Genomic DNA, 21,734 nt, shown 5'->3' on the forward strand with positions numbered 1-21,734 from the left:
CCCACGACTTTCTCATAATGTTTGACATACTCAAGTGCCAATATGTTCTGTGGTGGCCCACAGATGTGGGGGCCTGTTCCACCTTGACTATGAGACTGAGCTTATTTTTACTCTTTCAAAGTTGTTGACAATAGGTGTGTCTACAAACAAGAAAACCTGACCCAGAGTGTGTTTAATTCGTGTTTTGAGTATAGAGATGGATTTACTCTACCTGGACCAAAGGTCAGAGAAATCAAGTCTATTCTGTAGCACAATTAATAAAAACCCAGAGACAGATACTGGGTTTCAATCTGAAGGCCAGAAAAGCAAAACAGCCAGTCACTGGCTTGTACCTCTACCTCAGTCCAAATAGCAATCCTGACTCCAGAAATCTCAGAATGAGACTGTGTGGGAGCTGTCTCCTCCCGTCTTACACTCCTCTCTAGGGCTGGGATTAAAGGCGTATGCCACTACCGCCTGGTTTCTATGGCAAACTAGCATGGCTACTGGGATTAGAGGTGTGCGTCACCACTGCCTGGTCCGTAAGGCTGACCAGTGTAGCTGTTTTACTCTCTGAACTTTAGGCAGGCTTTATTTATGAAAATACAAATGAAATATCACTATACTATTCCTTATATCATGTTAATGAAGTCTGTTGCCTCCCCACTCACCTTTTAGAGCGAAGTATATAAGTTTGTGGAAAATAAAAGTGAATGGATTCAATATTCACTGAATGTCCCTCCTGGTGCTGTTCTGTGATTCTGTCTTTTATTTCTCCCATGTCTCTGTTCCTTTTGCTTAACAATTCTAACCCTCATGCTCTGACCCTGGGATGTACGAACTTGTCTAGGCTGGACCCCAACAGATGTCACCCCATTGTGTGGCTTGAGACAATATTCAAATGTCTGTTCTTTACATTTAGACAGTCATAGAACGGCTGAAATACCTGAATCTAAGGAGAGCAGCCATTATCACCAAGCTGCAGAGTACAGAAGAAGAAATGAATGACATAATAGACACGGTGAGCTCAACTGGCCGATCTAGAAACATGCCTATTCTGTGTTATCTGTGTCCTTAGCCCATACCTCTCCGATCTAGAAACATGCCTGTTCTGTGTTATCTGTGTCCTTAGCCCGTACCTCTCTGATTTAGAACCATGCCTGTTCTGTGTTATCTGTGTCCTTAGCCCGTACCTCTCCGATCTAGAAACATGCCTGTTCTGTGTTATCTGTGTCCTTAGCCCGTACCTCTCTGATTTAGAACCATGCCTGTTCTGTGTTATCTGTGTCCTTAGCCCGTACCTCTTAAAAGCTCAAGGTCTAAGAGGATAGCTCTCCATAAAGATATCTTCTTCCAGGGAGAAACTATGATCTCAACACAGTATTCCTTTATTTTGTTTTGTTGTGTTTCGAGATGGGGTTTCTCTGTAGCTTTTGAGCCTGTTCTGGAACTTGCTCTGCAATCCAGACTAACCTTGGATATGAACTTGACAACATAAAAAGGAGCTAGAGAAATAACTCAGTGGTCAAGAGCAATAGCTGCTCTTTCAGATGACCTGATTTCAATGCCTAGCACCCACAGGGGGTTAACACCCATTAGTAGCTCCAACTCTGGGGATCCGAGGCCTCTGGTATCTTTAGGCACCTGCGCTCACATACACAAACCCATATGTGTGGACACACGCCTACACATCTTTAAAATTAAAATATGTTCGGTATTACTGATGGTGGGGAACTAGCAGTCCAAAGCCTAGTGATATCCCGTCTCATATGCAGAAGAACATTACGTAATGTGTTAGTGAGCGTGGGAGATCATGGAACTCTTTGGCATTGTTGCTTGGGATATTGAATGAGCTCAGATTAGGGTTCAAAGGGGACACTGAGAATTAACAGGAACTAAGGAGTTTATTACAAGAGTTATTAGTGCCATGGACAGACAGACAGATAGAGAACAGTGTAGTCCAAACTCTGAGGGAAGGGCAGGCTCCATTGCCAGAGGTAGCATGGTGGGCTCTGGAGAGAGTAAACCAGGGCTTAGGGGCAAAAGCAGGAAGGAGTCTCTTCTTAGATCTTCCTGAGAATGGGGGAGGTCTCAGAGTGCACACTGTTAGCTGGGCTCTCGATTCCTAGGATGGAGGCAGAGGAAAGGTGCAGAGAGCAGGATGTGCGACCAAATATCCCTTTGACATAAACTCAGTTCCAAGTGGGAGATCCTGGTACCTGGAAGTCTATTAGGTGGAGAGGTAAGGCCAACATCTCGCTAGGGTGCCTGCGGGACTGTGCGGGGGAGGCAGCTGTGGGTGCTGGGCCTGAGTAGGAGGTGCACTCTAGCGCAGTCTTATGTAATACTACAGGTACAAAATGGTCCCCTGCTTCTTAAAACAGCTGAGTGGTTCCTCAGAAAAGGATCCAGTAATTTACTCTTAGGCATTTCCTCCAAGCAGGAATGCTAACAGTCAGGAAAGTTATTGTCAAATCACCAGAAGGTGGAACCCTGCAGCGTCCATCAGTGAGGGAGTGGTTGAGAAAAGATCTATGCACACAGAGTGGAATACTGTCTGGCCCTGAAAAGCTTCGAGCCAAGTGTGACGGTGCATGTCTGTAATCCCAGTGCTTGGGAGGCAGAGGCAAGCAGAATTCTGTAAAGTCAGGGCCAGCCTGGTCTCAAGAGCAAGTTCAGCCAGGGCGACATAGTGAGACCCAGTCTTAAAACAAAGAGTTTGAGGCCAGCGTGGTCTATGGAATGAGTTCCAAGACAGCCAGGGCTGCACAGAGAAATCTTGTCTTGAAAAAACAACAACAAAAACAAAATCAGAAGCAGAAACAAAACAATCAACCAAACAACAACAGAAAACGGCTTAGACCGGATTCATTCATTAACTATAGAGTCTGGTGCATCTTAAAAGTTGGTCAGTTGGATATTTTCAGATACTGATTAGATGTAGATCTGTAGATGACATTTATTACCACATGAGAGAGAATTGTAGTGTGAGCTGCAGGCTGCGTTCCTGCCGCCCGGCTCCTAGCTGCCAGCTAGCTTATGCTCCAAAATAATTACACGGAAACTGTATTCATTTAAACACTGCTTGGTCCATTTCTATTAATGTGTGTAGCACCACGAGATGGTGACTTACCAGGAAGATTCTAGCCTACGTCCATCTTGGGTCGGAGCTCCATCGTGACTGCTCTGGAGAGGGGAGACATGGCATCTGAGCTCACTTCCCTTCTTCCAAGCATTCTGTTCTGTTTATTCTACCTACCTATGTTCTAACCTATCAGGCCAAACTGTTTCTTTATTACTTAACCAATGAAATCAACAGATTGATATATGGCACTCCCACATCAGAAAATTATCTGTAAAATTCACATAAGATTTTCTTAATGAAATGACAACTGGAGGGGAGAGATAGCTAAAGTGATTAAGACGTGTATCACCAGGCCTGGTAACCTGAGTTCAAACTCTGAAACCCACATGGTGGAAGGAGAGAACTGACACACACACACACAGATTTAAAAGAATTTAAAGATAATCTTATTAAATAAACCTTGAATGAGTACAGAAACTAGAGCCAACATGTGTATTCTAAATTGTGCTTTAGTTAAGTACTAGCAAACAAATACGGACTGTCTGGTCCCGCTGCAGTCAGCAGAGCCGAGGCTCCGGTCTCGCTGCTGTCGTCAGCAGAGCCGAGGCTCGCGTTCTGAAGCAGCATCTGTGCTTCGCAGGAAGATCTGTTCCGTACACTCTCATCTTATAAACTCATCGCGCCACGGTACAGATGGTACCGCAGCAAGTGGGGGCGTTCTTGTCCCATGGCCTTGAAGGATGGGAACATTTATTCGGGATCAGCCGATTATTCTGTGAGGTTAGTAAGCTTTCTAGAGCCTACCTTTTAAACCAGCCCGTGATGCTTTCTGTCGTTTACTCTTACGGCGTATTTTAAGTTTTCTAGGTAAAATGTACTGCCTTTCTTCTGAAGAAACACTAAGATCATTTTCGCTGAACCCCCGTCCCTGCCTTCTACCACCTATGCCCATCCCGCCATGTAAAATCTTTATATTTGGGCCTGGCAGCTCAGGGAAAACAACGCTGTGCAACCTGATTGCAGAATACTTCAAAGGCAAGGTAACTATTTGTCTAGCCATTGTTTTAACTGTAGAGTTTTTGTTGAACTTGATACTTGTACTGGGGTTGCTGTAGCAAAGGCATCTCCCCACTGTCATGGGCTCTTTTATCTGCAATCCCACCATGCTTCCGACAGCCCCATACCTCAGCCCCATCTCCTGGGTCATCTCCCCCTGGGTCCGTCCCACTGCCCTCCGCCCCCAGTTTCAGGCATATATTCATTCTTGGTGATTCTGGTACCTGCAAATACTGTTCTCACAGCATCCTAGCCTGTCGGTTTCATTCCCTCTCCTCTCCCGTGATCTTGTCTCTATTCTAAATGTAAGGAAATTATACTTAGCATAGTAGTAAGGAAGCTAAAAGCAGGCGGGTTTGGAATATAACTAAAGGTAAAGGCAAAAGATTTAATAAAAGTTGGAACCTAGAGAAGATCAGTGTGTGGAGAGCGCTCCCTGCGACACCAAGCTTAGCAGAATGACGGGGTGGTCAGGGAAATCAGGTGAGTTCTGAGAGCGTTCAACACGCCGCTGAGGGAAGGACAATGTTGTCTGCTTGTTCTTAACTTTTTTATTATGAAATATGAAAAATGAACAGAAAATAGAAACTAATAGAATTTTCATAAAAATAAATCCCTATATTACTGATCACTCAGAGTAAATACAGAATATTCTCAGTGCCCGCAAGTATTCTTCATGTTTCTTCCATGTTCAAGACTCCACACACCCCACACGTCCCCACGAGGTAACTACAAGCAGCTAACTTCCACCTTCTTGTAGTTTTATGATGGAAGCATATATCCAGTGCCTTAGCTTAGTTTTGTGTGGTTTTATTTGAACTTTATGAACCTACTTTATATCCTCTATGCCTGGCCTTCAGCGAACACTATGACTGTAATAGTCACCCACCTCACTACTTGTAGCTAGAGTTCATTCATTTTGTTCTTGTTTTGTTCTGTTGATTGAATATAGTTTGGAATCAACTGAATATTTGGAAAGAAAACTTGGGCTTATTTCAGATTAATGCGTTATGAGTAATTCTCATAAACATTCTTGTATGAGTCTCTTGCACAGACGTGCATAGCCATGCTTTGGAAATCTGTCTAACGGGACTGTTGCTGGGACTTGAAACTATGCGTGTATGGTCTTTCACTGTGTATAGACAATCCCAAACCAGCTCTGCTAACTTACACACCTGTGAGCTGACTGTAAGGCCTTCCATTCCTGCGACTCTTGTTTGGGGGATCTTCCTAATTTTAACCACCAGAGAGTGTCTGGTGATATCTCATTTACCTAATACCTCGGGAAGTTGGATATTTTCATGTTTATTGGCCATGTACACATTGGCTTTTAAAGTGGGTGTCCACCTATCTTGCCCATTTTAATGTACTTCTTATATCTTAGTAGTTTCTCAGGGTTCATGTTTGTGTGTCCTTCTGTTGTATAAGCAGTGTGTATGTGTCTGTCATTTTGTACTGACTATTTCACTTTTTAGTGGCATATGACCCCTTTTCACTTCCAATTTTATTACTTTGACTCCTCCATCTCTCCTTTTCTTCCTCAGGCTAAGAGTTTTTTGACCTTGTTTATTTTTACAAAGAACCAAAATTTAATTTCATTGTTTCTTTATATTTTTCTTGTCGTCTCCATTTCATTTACTTTTTCCCTGGCCTTTGTTAGTGCTTTTGGGATTGGCTTCACAGTTTCCTGAAGTTGTGAGGTGCATCATTATTTATTTAAGAGTGATCTGATTTTTTTTTTATCTAAGCACTCACAGCTATAAGCTTCCCTCTTAGCCTTTGCTGTGTCCCCCAAAGTACTAGCTAATAAGTTGTGTTTTCATTTACATTTATATTCTAGGAAATTTTAATTTCCTCCCACTTTTCTTCAGTGACCCTGACCATTCAAGAGTATATTGTCTCAGGAGCTAGAGAGAGAGCTCTGTAGTTAAGAGTGCTTTTTGACCTTCTAGAGAATCAAGTTCAATTGCCAGCATCATATCAGGAGCCTCAGGATTGCCTGCGATTCAAGCTCTAGGGGATCAAGACCTTTTCTTGATCTTCATGGTCACTCACATATATGTGTCATACCCAGAGACACACACATACATACACATAAATGAAAAATTTAAAATAAAAATTTAAAGGGTAATGTCCGGTCTCCAAGTGTTTGTATACTTTTTATGGTTTCTCTTGTTATTAGTTTCCAAGAAATTATTTAAACTTTTGTATTTGTTAAGACAACTTTTGTGGAGTATTCTTTAACGTCCGTTAAAGCCATCTGGTCTACAGTGCAGATTAATTTTCAACTTTCTTTGTTGACGTTTAGTCTGGATGACAGATCAACTGAAGAGAGTAACGTGTAAAGGTCACCCACTAGGATTGCATCAGAACCTTCCCATCTTTTCATGGAATTTGATGTTTATATCTTCTGTGTTCTGTCTTCTTGGTGTACTGCTCCATTTATTAATACGTATTGGCCATCCCTATTCTTTATGGATAGTTTTGAACTACTTTCATCACAACAGCTGTGTTAAGTGTTTTGGCTTCCTGACTTTTGCTCTCAGCTGTGAGTGTCTTTGATGGTGAGGTGGGGTGTTTTTATTTGCTTGTTTTGTTTTTGTTTTGTCTTTTAGACAAGAGATGGTTTAAGTCAATTGATTTCGCTGGGATCTAGGCTTCTAGAATTAGGACATTTGAAATGTTTCTTGGTGTGGATACCTGGTCTTGTCTTTTTTGGGTGCTGTTCTGCTCTGTGATTGCTGTTGCCCCTTCTGGGACCCAACCAATAGAGTGACTCTGGGGTTCTTAATTCCCAATCAAGCACAGTGGCTGTGGGGTCTCTGGAAGAGAGCTGAGTCACGAAGAAGTGGGGACAGGCTGGAAGGAATGCCTGGACAGGTCGGGGTCCCTGGCAGAGAGCCAAGTCACAAAGGAATGGGCTAGAAGAAAAAGCCTGGAACCATCCACCACAGAAAACCAGGAGGACCCTGGGTCCTCACCAAGAAGCTGTCTCGTTTTTCTCCCATGTTGATGTTCGAATGTTGTATTTTCTTGACCCCATCCTCCATTCCAAATATTCTGTGTCTTACTGTTCTAGACTATTAGACATACTTTTGACATGTTTGTTCATTTTTACACTTGATCATAGCCAAAAGGCTGAGAAGCAATTGTTGGTTCGTTTTTTAAAGTAAGAGTCACTGAGTTTTCATTCCCAACGTTTCCTTTTTTTCTTCAGAGGCTCAGGTTCTGCTGACTTTCTCCTCTTTGCTGCTGGCCTTTCCATCCTCCGTTCTGATATCCTCAGTCACATAAGGACTTTCCCATCTGTGCCATCTGCAGTCCTTTCCAGTCCTCAGACTGATTTTCTTACCTCAATATTCTGATTGTCTGTACATTCTCTTAGGTCGCTGGCCATTCCTATAAACTTTTAAGTTTTGACAAAGTATTTTACTCATCTCAGTACTTTTGAACTCGGTATCTGGGTCCTTTAAAGGAGGTATGCTACATAAGGTATAAAAGACATGTCATTAATATCATTATTCGATTTTAAAGATTATTATTAAATGAAAGCAAAAGGGGACTAGTTGGAAAGAGGGAGGAGTCAGAAGAGTGGGAGGGGACAGTAAAGAGTGACAGGGTGAACATGCATGAAAATATCGTAATGAAACCCATTGTTAGATATGATTGGCATATGCTAATAAAAACAAAAGAAAATACTATTACACCAAAAACCGATGTGCAGCTAGGACAGGAAAAACTACAGTCTCATGCTGGTGAGAAGAATGTAAGCATTCATTGGAAACGCAGCCTAAAATCCATGCCAAGCCTTTTGCCAAATCTAGTTTATAAATTTTCCTAAGGAAGCCATCATGGGGCTGGAGATACACTTCAGCAGTTAAGAGAACTGACTGTTCTTCCAGAGGACCTGAGTTCAATTCCCAGTACCCACATGGTGGCTCACAACCATCTGGGATTCTAGTTTCAGGGAATCTGACAATACACTAGGCACATACATGATGCACAGATATACATGCAGGAGAAACACCCATACCCATAAAATAAGTGCATAAAAGTTTTTAGAAGCTATCATATCAAAAGATATACAGATAGTAATATTCATCATGGCTGAGCTTCTACCTAAATAAGTATTTTTTAAAAATCTGTATCAAAGGACTGGGGAAATGCTTCATTCAGTGAAGCACTTGACCCCCAAACATGAAAACCTGAATTTGGATCTCCAGCACCCCTGTAGGGAGCCAGATGTTCATGGCAGCACATCTATGATGTCAGTAACGGAGAGGCAGGGCCAAGCCAACCCCTGGAGCTCGCTAGCCTGACATTCTATCCAAATCAGCAAGCTCTGGCTGCAGTGGGAGAACTTGTCTCAAAACTGAGGCAGAGAACAAATGGAAGGGACATCTGACAATGACTTCTGTCCTCCACACACACACGGTCACACACAGTGAATGAGCACACACACAGACTGGTTCATACCGCTACATACACATGTGTGCACACACACCTATATCATACACACATATACACCACACATACACACCCAAGATATGTACGTATAAACTATTCATACTTTAATTACGTTATGATGTATTCATGTAATACAATTCTGGGCACCCATTAAAGTATGATGTAGAAATAGGTGTTTTGCCTCAGAATAAGCAACACAGTAAAATTAAGTAGAAGAGGAGTGGAATTTGAGGCTCCAGAAGTACTACTTACAGTTAAGAGGCACATAGGAAGCCATTTCTAAGATCCACTAACTCATTAGTAAGTCTAACGTCTACTTCACAGGAGTTAACCACTGAAATGTACAGAGAGTTCTAACCCAGTCTTTGACATGGGAAAAAGTTGAACATATGCTTATACAGAAAACAGTAGGCACTCAATAAGCACACTGGGGTGAGCTGGACTAGCAGGTCGTCCTGAGAGAGAGGACCTGGAGACCAGAAGTACAGCAATAGGTACATTTGGGATCAGGAGGTCTTGTACGAGCTGTCTTATGCCGAGCTGACAAGCACAGCACCTGATGGACCGTTTCCGGGGGAGAAAGAGGACAAAGTCCCAGAAAGCCACCACACAATGGGGGAGAGTCTCCCGGAAGCACAAGGAGAACATGGGGTATCTCAAGAACATCAGAGACCAAGCACACAACAGCCTCGGAACTGCCCATGGCAGCCTCATGCAGTGGGAGGAGCTGGGTTCTCAGGATCCCAAGCTGCGGCTTTCCCCAATGCCCTGACACCAGACTGTTACCAGCTCCCCAAGCATGGTTCTGGTTTTAGACAAGGAATTACGTTCATTCTCTATACATCAGGGCTTCTGGAAAAGCCTTGGGTCAGCCCAGGCTTCAACAAAGAAGAGGTTGGAATTTTTCAGTGATTAGGAAGTTCTAGATTTAAACTACAGTGAGCAATGTCTTCATATCTACTCAGATAGCTAAAAATGAAAAGGTTCATAAAGCCATATATGTGTTATTGAAACTGCCTAAGAGATGCAACTCCTATGTTTTTCAAAACATATATAACACTAGCCTGTGGTCCAGCAATTCCACCTCTAAGTAATGAAAACATTTACAAAGAGATTCTGTAAAAGTTGTAGAAATATTAATCACTGCTTTATCTCTAAGATCCCTGGCCTGGACACACCCAGGTACCCTCCAGAAGGTGAGTGAATGAAAAATCAGTGCATATGTAAGAGAATAGGGTCGAGCAATGCAAAGATCAGCTGATAGTCACAGAAGCGGTCTTCCAAGGGGAGGAAGCCGTAAGGGTTACATTCTGTATAACTTACAAGAAATTCTGACTCTGGAGGCAGAGGCAGGCGGATCTCTTTGAGTTCGAGACCAGCCTGGTCTACAAGAGCTAGTTCCAGGACAGGCTCCAAAACCACAGAGAAACCCTGTCTCGAAAAACCAAAAAAAAAAAAAAAGAAAAAAGAAATTTTGGAAAAGATGAAACTGATATGTAGTGACTGAGCGCAGATTTGCCAAGGGCCAGGAAGCAGAGCTAGAGACAAAGAAAGGAGAGGGAAGGAACTGAGTGTGAGGGAAAAGGGAACCTTCTTGGGCTAATGTAGAAGTTTCAGATTGATTTGGGTTGTTGTGTGTATATAATTGCAAAAGTTCTTGAAGTTATTAAAACGGATGTTTTTACTAAATTATAAAAAAGACATATAAAGTTGGTTTGGTATATTTATCTTAATTTTTATTAAGCCAAATATATATATATATATATATGCAACCTGAATATATAAATAGTTTATATTTTATACAAAAATATGACCGATTCCTGTGAATGAATTACCTTAAAAATGGTGAATTTGGGGCCGGAGAGATGCTCTGTGGTTAAGAGCACTGGCTGCTCTTCCAGAAAATCCAGGTTCAGTTCCCAGCACCCACCTAGCAGTTCATCACCAGCCATAACTCCAACCCCGTGGACTCCAGCATCCTCTCCTGGCCTCTGAGGGCATCACATGCGTGGAGTACACAGGCATACAGGAAGATAAAACACTTAAACACGTATAAGAACAAAATAAGGAGACGATCCGTGGTTCAGAGCACTTACTGCCTGTACAGAGGACCTAGGTTTGATTCCCAGCACCCACATTCCCAGCTTGGTGGTGTCCAAGCATCCATAACTCCAGTTTCCAGGGATAAAACATACACATAGTACATATATATGTACATGTAGTCAAAATACTCAATACACATGAAAATAAATATTTTTAAAAATCAAGACTAGGTGGCTGGAAAGATGGTTCAGTGAAGAACACTCGCTCTTCCAGAGGATCCAAATTCAGTTCCCAGCACCCACATCCCTTGTAAGTCCAGCTCTGGGGACCCGAGCCCTCTCGCCTCTGCTGGCACCTGTACACATGTGCACACACCCACACGCATATACATAGTTAAAAATGATGAAAATACATTTTTAAAAATACAGATTTTTTTTTAAATCAGTGAATTTGATACATAATTTCAAAGATGCCATCTATTTTTGGAAAACAGATAAATAGGTAGATAGACAAATAGACAGATAGATGGGAAATGTGCTTTATATTCACAGGACCTTGAGTGTACATTAATTTTATTGAATATTTCCCCAGGTAGTTGACTATGCTAAGCTTGTTCAGCCACGTTTTGATGACGCCCGTGAAAAGCTAATTAAGGACACCATAATCGAGGCCACCACCACGGCTATCAAAGTCGTGAGAAAGAAGCTGCTTATGGAACAGCAAGTTAAGCAAGGTGGATCCTGTTCCCGTTTCAAAATCTGTGCGTCTCGGTAGACGGCCAAGCTTGGCTGGTGGAGGGTGGGACTGCTAATTTATCCCTCTTAGTGTCCTTGCCATTCGCACGGTTAGTCTCTCAGTAAATGGCCGAAGGAATGAAAAGAAACGGATTCGTAACCCAAAGGGTTAATTTCTGGAGCCTTAAGGAAAGGTACATTTGAATGTGTCTTTCTTCAAGGGTCTGCCTATTGTGCAGAGGCTGAAAGGTTAATTTCTGGAGCCTTAAGGAAAGGCACATTTGAATGTGTCTTTCTTCAAGGGTCTGCCTACTGTGCAGAGGATGAGCAGTGCTTGTGACTTCATCCGCACTGGCAGCTAAAACAACCCTCACCCGACCCCTATCAGGTCTGCTGTTTAACACCGTACGCCAGCCTTGGTATTGCTAAATCTTTCTATTTGGAAAACACTAAGTTCAGTGACATGGTAAACACAACTCTCCAGTTGTACAGGTGACAGTTAAATGGCTCTAAAGCTAACACAGAAACTGTGCATACAACACTTGCCCCCCCCCCCTTCCCTTTCCAAAGCCTGGCTCCTGACCAGGTCACTCACTGCTGATCGTGATATTTTAGGGTAAACAAAAAAGTGACCTTTACTTGATTGTTTTTCTTTAGGAAAATGAGAGTTCTAATTTCATGACTATTTTTGTAATTCATAGAGGGGTTTGGTAGAACTGAGATCTCTGATTGTTGTCTGCTTTTCTTACATACACAAATGTGTACACATGCACATACATATACATCCACATATACATCTGGCCTGGAACTACGTAGTCCAAATTAATCTTGTGTTTAAACCTTCAGTTCTCCTCTGCCGCCTGTTGAGTGCTGGGATCACATGTGTGAACCGCCATGCCTTGATTCCGTACTACCTATACACTGTGTGGTATCTTCACATTTAAAGATCTGGATCCAAAATTTGAGATCAGCTCCAACAATTTTAGACTAGATTCGGTTGCCGCTGTTCAGTTTCCTAGAGCCTCTGGCAGCACAATATTACATCACAAGACTTTTGCATATCACTTCTGATATGCTTTTTCTGATGAAACATATATTATTACAAAAATGATAATACCTATTGTATTTTGAGCACTTAGTATGCAATAAAGTTGTGCTAGCTCCCTTGCATGTAAGACCTATATAATCTTCATAAATCTTTTACCTTAATTTCAGTGAATAAGGAAACTTAGCTTTAAAAAAAGGCTGTGGAAGTTGCCCACGGATGAGAGCGAGCGAATCCCTAAGATTCACTTCACTGTGAAGTCTGGGGCTGGAATTGCAGGGGGCTGCAAGCCGTCTGACGCGGATGCCGGAAAACCAAACTCAAGTAATAGATGGGCTTCAAGTGCTCTTAGCCCTTGAGTGACCACTCCACCCCGCTAAGTATAATTTAAAGGATCTCAACTGTTTCTCCTTGAGAATGTTTTTATTTTGTCAGCATCTAGCAAGACAACCTTAATGATTTTCATGCTTTGGACCGTTCATTTGATCAACAACACTGTACTCTGACATTACATCATTTTTTTAATTTCTAATATACATCTTACTTAGTCATGGTATATTAAAACTATTTAAAATTTTGTTTATTGAGACCTTTTTCTCAACATCCACAGTGTTTATAGCAATAGTAACTAGTATTATAGCAATCTTTTTTGGTGTTGTGGAAGATTTTGTTATGAGAAGTATTATGGCATGTTTCGTTTTTGTGGTTTATTTGTTTATTTGTTTGGCTTTCTGTATAAACTTGGAGGTTTTCTGGCATTTCTTGTTTTGAAGTCACTTAATAAGAAATTAACCTCTTTTTCCTGGTGGTGTTGTATTTTCACTAAACAAGGATTTTTTTATTGATTTTATTGAGCTCTACATTTTTCTCTGCTCTCCTCCTTTTCCTCTCCTCCTCCTCTTCAACCCTCTCCCATGGTCCCTCTGCTTCCTATTTACTCAGGAGATCTTGTCTTTTTCTACTTCCCACGTACATTAGATCTATGTATTCTTTCTTAGAGTCCTCAGTGTTGTCTAGGTTCTCTGGGATTGTGATTTGTAGGCTGGTTTTCTTTGCTTTATGTTTAAAAAACACTTATGAGTGAGTACATATGATAATTGTCTTTCTGAGTCTTAGTTACTTCACTCAGTATAATGTTTTCTAGATCCATCAATTTGCCTGCAAATTTTAAGATGTCATTATTGTTTTCTGATGTGTAGTGCTTCATTGTGTAAATGTACCACACTTTCCTTATCCATTCTTCAGTCAAAGGGCATTTAGGTTGTTTCCAGGTTCTGGCTATGACAAACAATGCTGTTATGAACATAGTTGAGCACATGTCCTTGTGGTACAATTGAGTATCCTTTGGGTATATACCCAAAAGTGGTATTATTATGTCTTGAAGAAGGTTGTTTCCTAATTTTTTGAGAAATCGCCATACTGATATCCAAAGGGGCTGTACCAGCTTGCACTCCCACCAACAATGCAGGAGTGTTCCCTTTACCCCACATCCTCTCTAGCATAAGTTGTCATCAGTGTTTTTTTTTTTTTAATCTTGGCCATTCTTGCAGGTGTAAGATGGAATCTCAGAGTTGTTTTGATTTGCATTTCTCTGATGACCAAGAATGTTGAGCTTTTCCTTAAGTGTCTTTAACCATTTTAGATTTCTCTGTTGAGAATTCTCTGTTTAGATCTGTACTCAATTTTTTATTGGATTATCTGTTCTTTTGATGGCCAATTTCTTGAGTTCTTTGTATATTTTGTGGATCAGACCTCCATCTGTTGTGGGGTTGGTAAAGGTCTTTTCCCATTCTGTAGGCTGTCATTTTGTCTTGTTGACCATGTCCTTTGCTTTACAGAAGCTTTTCAGTTTCAGGAGGTCCCATTTATTAATTGCTTCTCTCAGTGTCTGTGCTACTGGGATTATATTTAGGAAGTGGTCTCCTGTGTCAATGCATTCAAGTATACTTCCCACTTTCTCTTCTATAAGATTCAATGTGGCTGGCTTTAGTTTATGTTGAGGTCTTTGATCCATTTGGACTTGATTTTTGAGCATGGTGATAGATGTGGGTCTATTTTCATTCTTCTACATGTTGATATCCAGTTATGCCAGCACCGTTTAAACCATTTAAACAAGAACACTCTTGACTATTTCTTGTGCCTTTCTTCTTTCTGGGTAGCCGACAAACCGGTGAAAGCATCCATCATCCTTCCTAGAACTTTTCAGAAGAGCCCGAACTGACATGGCATGACACCCTAATGTCCGTCTATATGATTGTCTTAGTTAGTTAGGGTTCTATTGCTGTGAAGAGACACCATGACCATGTCCACTCTTATAAAGGAAATATTCAATTGCGGTGGCTCACTTCTAGTTTCAGAGGCTCAGTTAGTCATCATGATGGTGGGAGCACAGTTGGTGTGCAGGCAGACATGGTGATACTGCAGCTATGGTGGTGTGTGGGCAGACATGGTGATACTGCAGCTGAGACTGCTACATCTTGCAGGAAACAGGAAATTAACTGACTCTCTGGGTAGTATCCTGAGCATAATAAACCTCAAACCCACCACACAGTGACACACTTCCTTTAAAAAGCCACACCCACTCCAACAACGGCACACATCCTAATGTTATTACTCCCTATGAGATTATGGGGGCCAAATACATTCAAACTACTGCAATGATCTAGAAAGAATTTGTAGACTTAGTATATGACTTTCAAAATGCAAAATCCAAATGTAAAGAATACTCATGACCACTTAACAATCGAAGGAGGGAAGTTGTTAGCCCAGAGTTCATTAATTTAGTCAACAAACACTTGAGTACTTTCTTTACATTAGACAAGCACTATGAAGATTCCATTCTCTTGGTGCTTACATTAAGTAAGAACAGAGAGAAAAATAAAAGGGAGGGAGGAAGGAAAGAATAAATTAGTGGGGGTGGGGTGGGAAACGTGTACCGAACAATGGAGCCCACAGTAATGGGAGCAGGGTGCTGTCCTGCTAACTGCTCCAAGCAAAGACACCAGATTGAAACTTAAACCGCAAAGGCAGCCAGCCGGGCGTTTGCTATAGTCTGTAGTCACTCCTTTCACCTGAGATCATGGGAATGAAATACAAGTTCTGGAGCTTTTCATACATTGTTTTTCCTGCTGGAGCGTGTGAGTAGCTATTCTCCTCTATGCTGTGATCTTAAAAACCTTTTCAAGTCTCACTGACTTCTAAGTCTGGCAATAAAGTTAACCGTAACACTTCCAGTGCAGAAATCTAACCCCACATCCATCCAAGTTAAATGGGTCAAGCCGGAATAGTGCGAGTTTTGTAATCATATCATTTGTATAATGAGACGGAGGTTAACCACCAGCAGGGAGCAGACTTCCTGTGTCTGCATCTGTGTTTGCACCCAATGCCTGGAATTCAATGATCTTCATTTGACCTAGGAAAACAGGAGACAAGCCAAGTGGCTAACATACCCACAGCCCTTCCACAACAGTCAGAACCAAAACTGCATCTAACTTCAGCAGTGCATTCTAACCACTCTGCCTGGCTACCTGTCTCCTTCCACTTCCTTTAACACAGCCATTTTTCCTTTCAGAAGAGAGAACCTTAAGGGAACTGCAAATTCAGTATGCAAAAAAGGAATACGAAGACTTCATGGATGACAAGATGTTTAAAAGCTCTGACGACTTGCAGTCTTTGACGGGTGACGAAGGTATAAACTCATGGCCTGATACTGTCAGTGATGGGATCAGTTGTACTGTGTGTAGATGAGCCAATAAAGTGTCTTCTTTTGCCGCAGCAACTGCTCACGACTCCCAGAAACTCAGCTCCTTAGACAGTGCAAATGAAGACAAAACTAGGTCTGAGAATGCCCCCACTGCAGACACGGATAAAGATGGTAAGGACATGAGCTCCTGAGAAAATGTCTATGCATCTCAGTCCATTTGTTTTTTATTTGGTCATCATACGGGAGCTCCAAATTAAAGCATGCAAAGTTGAAAACTTCAGCAGGAATAAAAGGCAGGCTTCACTTTTGCAGATTCCAACCAAACAGCTGCAGAACAAAATAGATTTATGACAATAGAGGTGAGAGAGAGAAAATGAAAAGTTACATACATGCAGAACCCCAAGAAAGATTGATGTCATACAGTCATTATCAAATGATTATAAATTCCTTCTTGAAAGCTCTATACTAACTTTGATATAGTGTAACCTGTATATCATAAACCCATAATTATAGCTGTGACATTTCATCATTATTGATTTGCTATTTAACCTTTTGACATTGTTCTGTTCATATGCAAAAATTCTGACAGCATATAGAAAGACCTGATACAATATTATGCAATTATGTCTACTATGTCATCACACAATAGCCATAAAGTCAACTGTTCCTCTGCTTTTGGACAATAGTGGATCCTGCAGTTAGGTTTCTTTATTGGGAATTATTTTATCCCTTATTTTAAAGAATTGCATAATTTTTAAGAATAGATCATGGCCTAGCTATTAAATATTAGTGTGTCTTATTTTATGAATGTGTGTGTGTTTATCAACCATATGTATGCATGAACCCACAGGGATCAGAAGAGGGCACAGATCCACTGTAACTGGAGTTACAGGCAGTTAGTCACCGTATGGGTGAGGGAACCAAACCCACGTCCTCTGCAAGAGCAGTAAGCACTCTTACCCTGTGAGCCATCTCTCCAGCCCCAAGCTGGTTCTTTATATTATAAATTTGTGTTACTTTTTTGCTCCCATAAACAATATTTTAATGCATTTTAATATAAATTTTAGCTGGATATTCATATTAGTAGAACTATTATGTCAATGAATATGAAGCTACAGAAAAAATTGTTTTGCATAAAAGTTATTCCAGATTATCCAGTAATATATATATATATCATTGCTTGTTCATTATTTTTTGCTTTTATTTCTTTTTACATTGGTGATGACTTTTATTTTTCATCATATTTTCCAAATTGTCTCTTCAAAAATATCTTATGTTAGTCCCTTATTTTTCAGGGTCCTTAATTTTTCAAAATTGAGTAGTCTGTCTTCTAAATCATCTTGCTATTGGTGAATTAATGGAGGCATTTCTCATCATCAACCAACTGTTTTTCTATTATTATTTATGCTTTTACTTTTAGGATTTAAAAAGTTTTTCTCTGGCACTCTGGTTTTATAAGAGTTTTTTGTTAGGTTAACTTTTTGTTGTTGTTGTTGTTGTTGTTCAATCTTTTTGTCTTTGGTTTTAAGGCACATCAATAATTTGAGGAACAATACACAGTTCATAATGTTTGTTTGTTTCCTCCTACTGTTTCAAACATGCCTGCTTTTCCTGGTTTTCATTTTGAACTAGTAAGAACGGACCAGACACTGTTAGAAACTTGTATGTGTCACCCTCTTTACACGCACACACACAAGCACGCATGTGAACCTGTGTACTCGTCACAGTGGGATACCATATGCCCACATGTAACCAAGTAGCCGCTGGGAGCCCACCTCTGATGCTGCTGAGCTCCCACAGCACCCTACAGTCCCTCTCCCAGACTGCCCTGCTCCTTTGTGCACCAAGCAGACCAACTTAGCAGCAAGCACCAGGGCGTCTACCCACAGCGGGTGCTGATGTTGACAGCCTCCCCTTCCTGAGGCCAACTGCGAGGCCAACTGCAAGGCCATGGCCTCTGGACCTCAAGACTGTTGCTCAGAAAAGGTATTTTTAATTTTTTTTTAAAATTTAGATTCACAGGCAACATATAAAACTAAAATCCTAGCTTTGTTACAGGATGTTATTTATAATTTTTTTTCTGTTGACAGGTATGTTTAGCTATTTGAATGTTATGGCTCTTATCTGAATTATGCCCATACCAAACTTTTTCAGAATCCAAGCCTGTGTAAATTAGTGCTCAGCTCACGTTCTTAGCAATGTTTATCCGCAGATGAAGAAGAAAGCAGCGGCACACCCACAACTAACAGGAGGTCCTGAGACCTTCATCAAGTAGAAAAGTAGGCGCTCTGGCAGGCGCGGGAGAGGGCTGAGGTCAACAGGGGATCATGTCGTTGCCCAATGGGGTCAACGGGATGGCGTGCCCAGAGCTTAAACAGATGCAGACTCAGCCCCTGGCACAGGACCACCCTAGCTCTGGGCAATAATGGAGGCCCAAGATGAGGAACTGTCAGCTTTCTTGACTGGAGCTCCTCAGAGTTCCACTGTGTCCCATGATGCTGCTGAGGGCCATGTGTGGACCAGTGGTCCTGATGTGGCTGGGGTCTGAGTTGATATCAGAGGACCATGTCATCACTTAACAACATGCAGATGTGGATGGCCTATGCTGTGGCCTGAAGCCATGTTGGTGGCCATGGGCCATGCTGCCCCAAGGGCCCATTCTGATGTGAGTGGCCCACACTGCCTTCTGAGACCATGGTAGTGTCTGGGTCCAAAGTCCTGCTACAGCCGGAGTCTGAAGTGATGTCCTTGGCCTCTGTTGCCAATGAACGTCAAGTGGAGGTCCCTGGGCTACACTGCTGCCTGAAGCCATGTTGAAGTTTGTGGGCTGTGCTACCACCAGGGGGAGCCTGCAATGCCACCTAAGGCCATAGTGATGTCTTGGGTCTGTGATGCCACCAAGGGCCATGTCTGGGTCTGTATCTTACTGTGTCTGTGTCTGTGTTGGCACAAGTTGCCACCAAAGGCCGGGCAGATGTCTGGAGGTCTGTGCTACAGCCTGAAGCCATGTTGATGTGCGCTTTGGAGGGCCTTGTCTGGGTCTGTGGCCTTACTACAGCTGGGAACCTATTCATGGTCTGTGTTGATGCCAGACACATGGAAGCCCATGGCCCAGGCTCCCTCAGACAGCAAAGAGCAAATACGCTACTCTGGCAGTGATATCGATGACTGCAGATGCACAGTTAAGAAAGGGGGACATGGAAGACTTCTGTGACAAACCCTACCTTCACCCCAATGCGCCCTAAATAGTAACAACCTAAACAGGAAGCCATCGAAGAGACCTCTTAAAAACTGTGATAGAGCATTTAGAAAATGGCTGGTCTCTCTGCTCTGCCTCCTTGGTACCACACACGGAGGCTAATTCTTACTTACAAAAGCTCGGCCTTAGCTTGGCTTGTTTCTTGTCAGTTTTTCTTAAATTAGCCCCTCTACCTTTTCCCTCTGGGCCTTTTCTATTTCTTTCTTCTGTACAGCTTACTTTCCTCCTTGCTGTGTGGCTGGATGTGTGGCAGGATGGCCCCTGGGGTCCTCTCTCCTTTTCTTGTTCTCTCATTGCTCGCTCTTTCTCCTGGTTTCTCCTTCTATTTATCCTCTCTGCCTGCCAGCCCCGCCTATCCTTGCTCCTGCCTCGTTATTGGCTGTTCAGCTCTTTATTAGACCATCGGGTGTTTTAGACAGGCACAGTAACACAGCTTCACGGAGTTAAACAAATGCAGCATAAACAAAAGTCATACACCTTAAAATAGTGTTCCTCAATACCCTCACTCAAACCCATTTGCATTTTATTGACTCTCCAAACTGTAAGGAGAGCTGGGAAATTCATGTTTCCATCTGGGCACATGAGTGGCCTCGACAGAAGCATGCTGTCAAGAAGGAGGACAGACGCAAGAGAACCAAGTAACCTAGCCTTGGGACACTTTTTAAATCTAACTTCATTGTTGATTCTTTGGGAGTTTCACATCATGCACCCCAATTCTGCTCATCTTCTGGTCCCCCATCCCCCATTCACCCCCACAAAAGAAAACAAAATAAGGCAAACAAGAAAACAAAAATAAAAACAAAACAAACAAAAAAATCAAAAACCTCTTTGCTTCTCCTTCTTTCCCCCCTCTCCAACAACCTCTTCATTCATCCTAGAGGTGCTGGGGGGCCTCAGCGCGTCATGTAGTAGACCCTTTTGTCCTACCAACCTTACTGGCAAACATTCACTGCAAGGAGCCAAGGGTCGACCTGTGACTTTTTTGCTCCCTTCCTCCAGGGCTCCAGAAAGAGACCACAGTTCTGAACTATTCTGCCCTGCTCTCAAAGAACTGTGTCTCTTTTTTTCCCTGAGTACATTTTAAGGCAAAGAGGCCAGGAGGGGCAGAAGGCAGTTGCCCTTTGAAGGCCTTTGGGCTGAGATCATCGGGGCTCTGGACAGAGATTCTAATAAACAGGTGGAGCCTGAAAGCAGTAGTTACAAAGCAAGACTGGAAATGCGGAAGGTGTCCAACCAGAAGGAACTGCCAAGCCCGGGCCTCACTGGAGGGGTAGATACATGCACTGTTAAGTGGTGAAGACAGTGCAATCCCCTCAGCCGTGCCAGGAACGAAAGCAAAAATCAAGTCTCTGCCAACTTTTCCCCCAACCAATTCCAGTTTGCCTGCCCCCTGCCATCCCCGCCACCGCTCTAGACTCTTGTTGGTAACTGAAGTGCTCATGTTGTGTGATTTCCTCCCTCATTGCCTAATCTTGCCTTCACTCCTGGAGGATCGGGTCCCTCCACGGCGTCCTTGACGTGACCTTCACACTGCTGCACTGGCTTGTGTCTCAACTGGCTTGTGATCCTGTGGTTTTGTTCCCTTCTTCCAGCAGGTGCATTGGTAACACAAGGAAGACTTTAGGTCACACGTTAGCCGCATGTCTTATCTCAAGTAACATTGTTCATGAGCCTAGGGATGAAATTTGTGTCAACTTATTTGACTTTAGTCTCCACAGAAGAGTCAATAGAAGAAGTGAATGAGAACCACCCTGAGGTGCTTTTCCTCATAGAGGACACTCTGAAACAGGCCAAGGATCTGAACTTTGAGCAGCCGTATGAGAAACACGCTGAGCTGCTAGAGGAAATCATCAAAGAGGTAAAGACTAAATGTCCATCTGGTGTGTGACCAGTTGTCCCAAAGTATTCTTTTACTCGGTCTTCAAACTCATGTACTCTTTTGTTTACGTCATTTCTTATATGTTTCCTAGCTCTTGAGAATTTTATACATGACTACAATGAAATGATTGTAACTGCCCCCCGTTTCCCCTCCACTTTTCCCCCATATCCCCAGAAGCACGCCCACTCCCGACTTCATGTCTTTAAAAAAATGAACTAGAGTCCAGTTGGTACTGCCCACGGAGCATGGGTGTGGGCCGCCCTCGGGAGCGCGGGTGTGGGCCGCCCTCGGGAGCGCGGGTGTGGGCCGCCCACTGGAGCATGGGAAACCTGCCAGCATCCATCTCCTTGATTATGAATTATCTCCTTCTTCCACACTGTCCACTACCCACAGTTCCATCATATGAGAAGTGCCCCATGGTGCTGTCACCAGTTGGAATATTCACAATTATCAACAAAATTAAGTGATGTGATTTCATAGTCCT

The 21,734-nt window shown here is 42.5% G+C and overlaps 1 protein-coding gene across 4 annotated transcripts in view; it reads left to right on the plus strand.

The window, feature by feature from the left end:
- Ak9 (adenylate kinase 9) overlaps positions 1 to 21,734 on the plus strand; it is a 113,864-nt gene that overhangs the window by 23,849 nt on the left and 68,281 nt on the right. For 3 of the 4 annotated variants that reach the window (XM_057762675.1, XM_057762672.1, XM_057762673.1), the window contains exons 9-15: positions 902 to 1,000; positions 3,705 to 3,844; positions 3,924 to 4,104; positions 11,222 to 11,363; positions 15,981 to 16,097; positions 16,185 to 16,283; positions 21,081 to 21,229. In XM_057762675.1, the coding sequence (XP_057618658.1) occupies positions 902 to 1,000; positions 3,705 to 3,844; positions 3,924 to 4,104; positions 11,222 to 11,363; positions 15,981 to 16,097; positions 16,185 to 16,283; positions 21,081 to 21,229 (927 nt within the window). Of the gene's footprint in view, positions 1 to 901; positions 1,001 to 3,704; positions 3,845 to 3,923; positions 4,105 to 11,221; positions 11,364 to 15,980; positions 16,098 to 16,184; positions 16,284 to 21,080; positions 21,230 to 21,734 lie in introns of those variants that run through there. The other variant, XR_009056692.1, reaches the window with a different exon arrangement.

The sequence above is a fragment of the Chionomys nivalis genome, chromosome 2 (genome assembly GCF_950005125.1).
Source record: "Chionomys nivalis chromosome 2, mChiNiv1.1, whole genome shotgun sequence".
NCBI lineage: Eukaryota > Metazoa > Chordata > Mammalia > Rodentia > Cricetidae > Chionomys > Chionomys nivalis.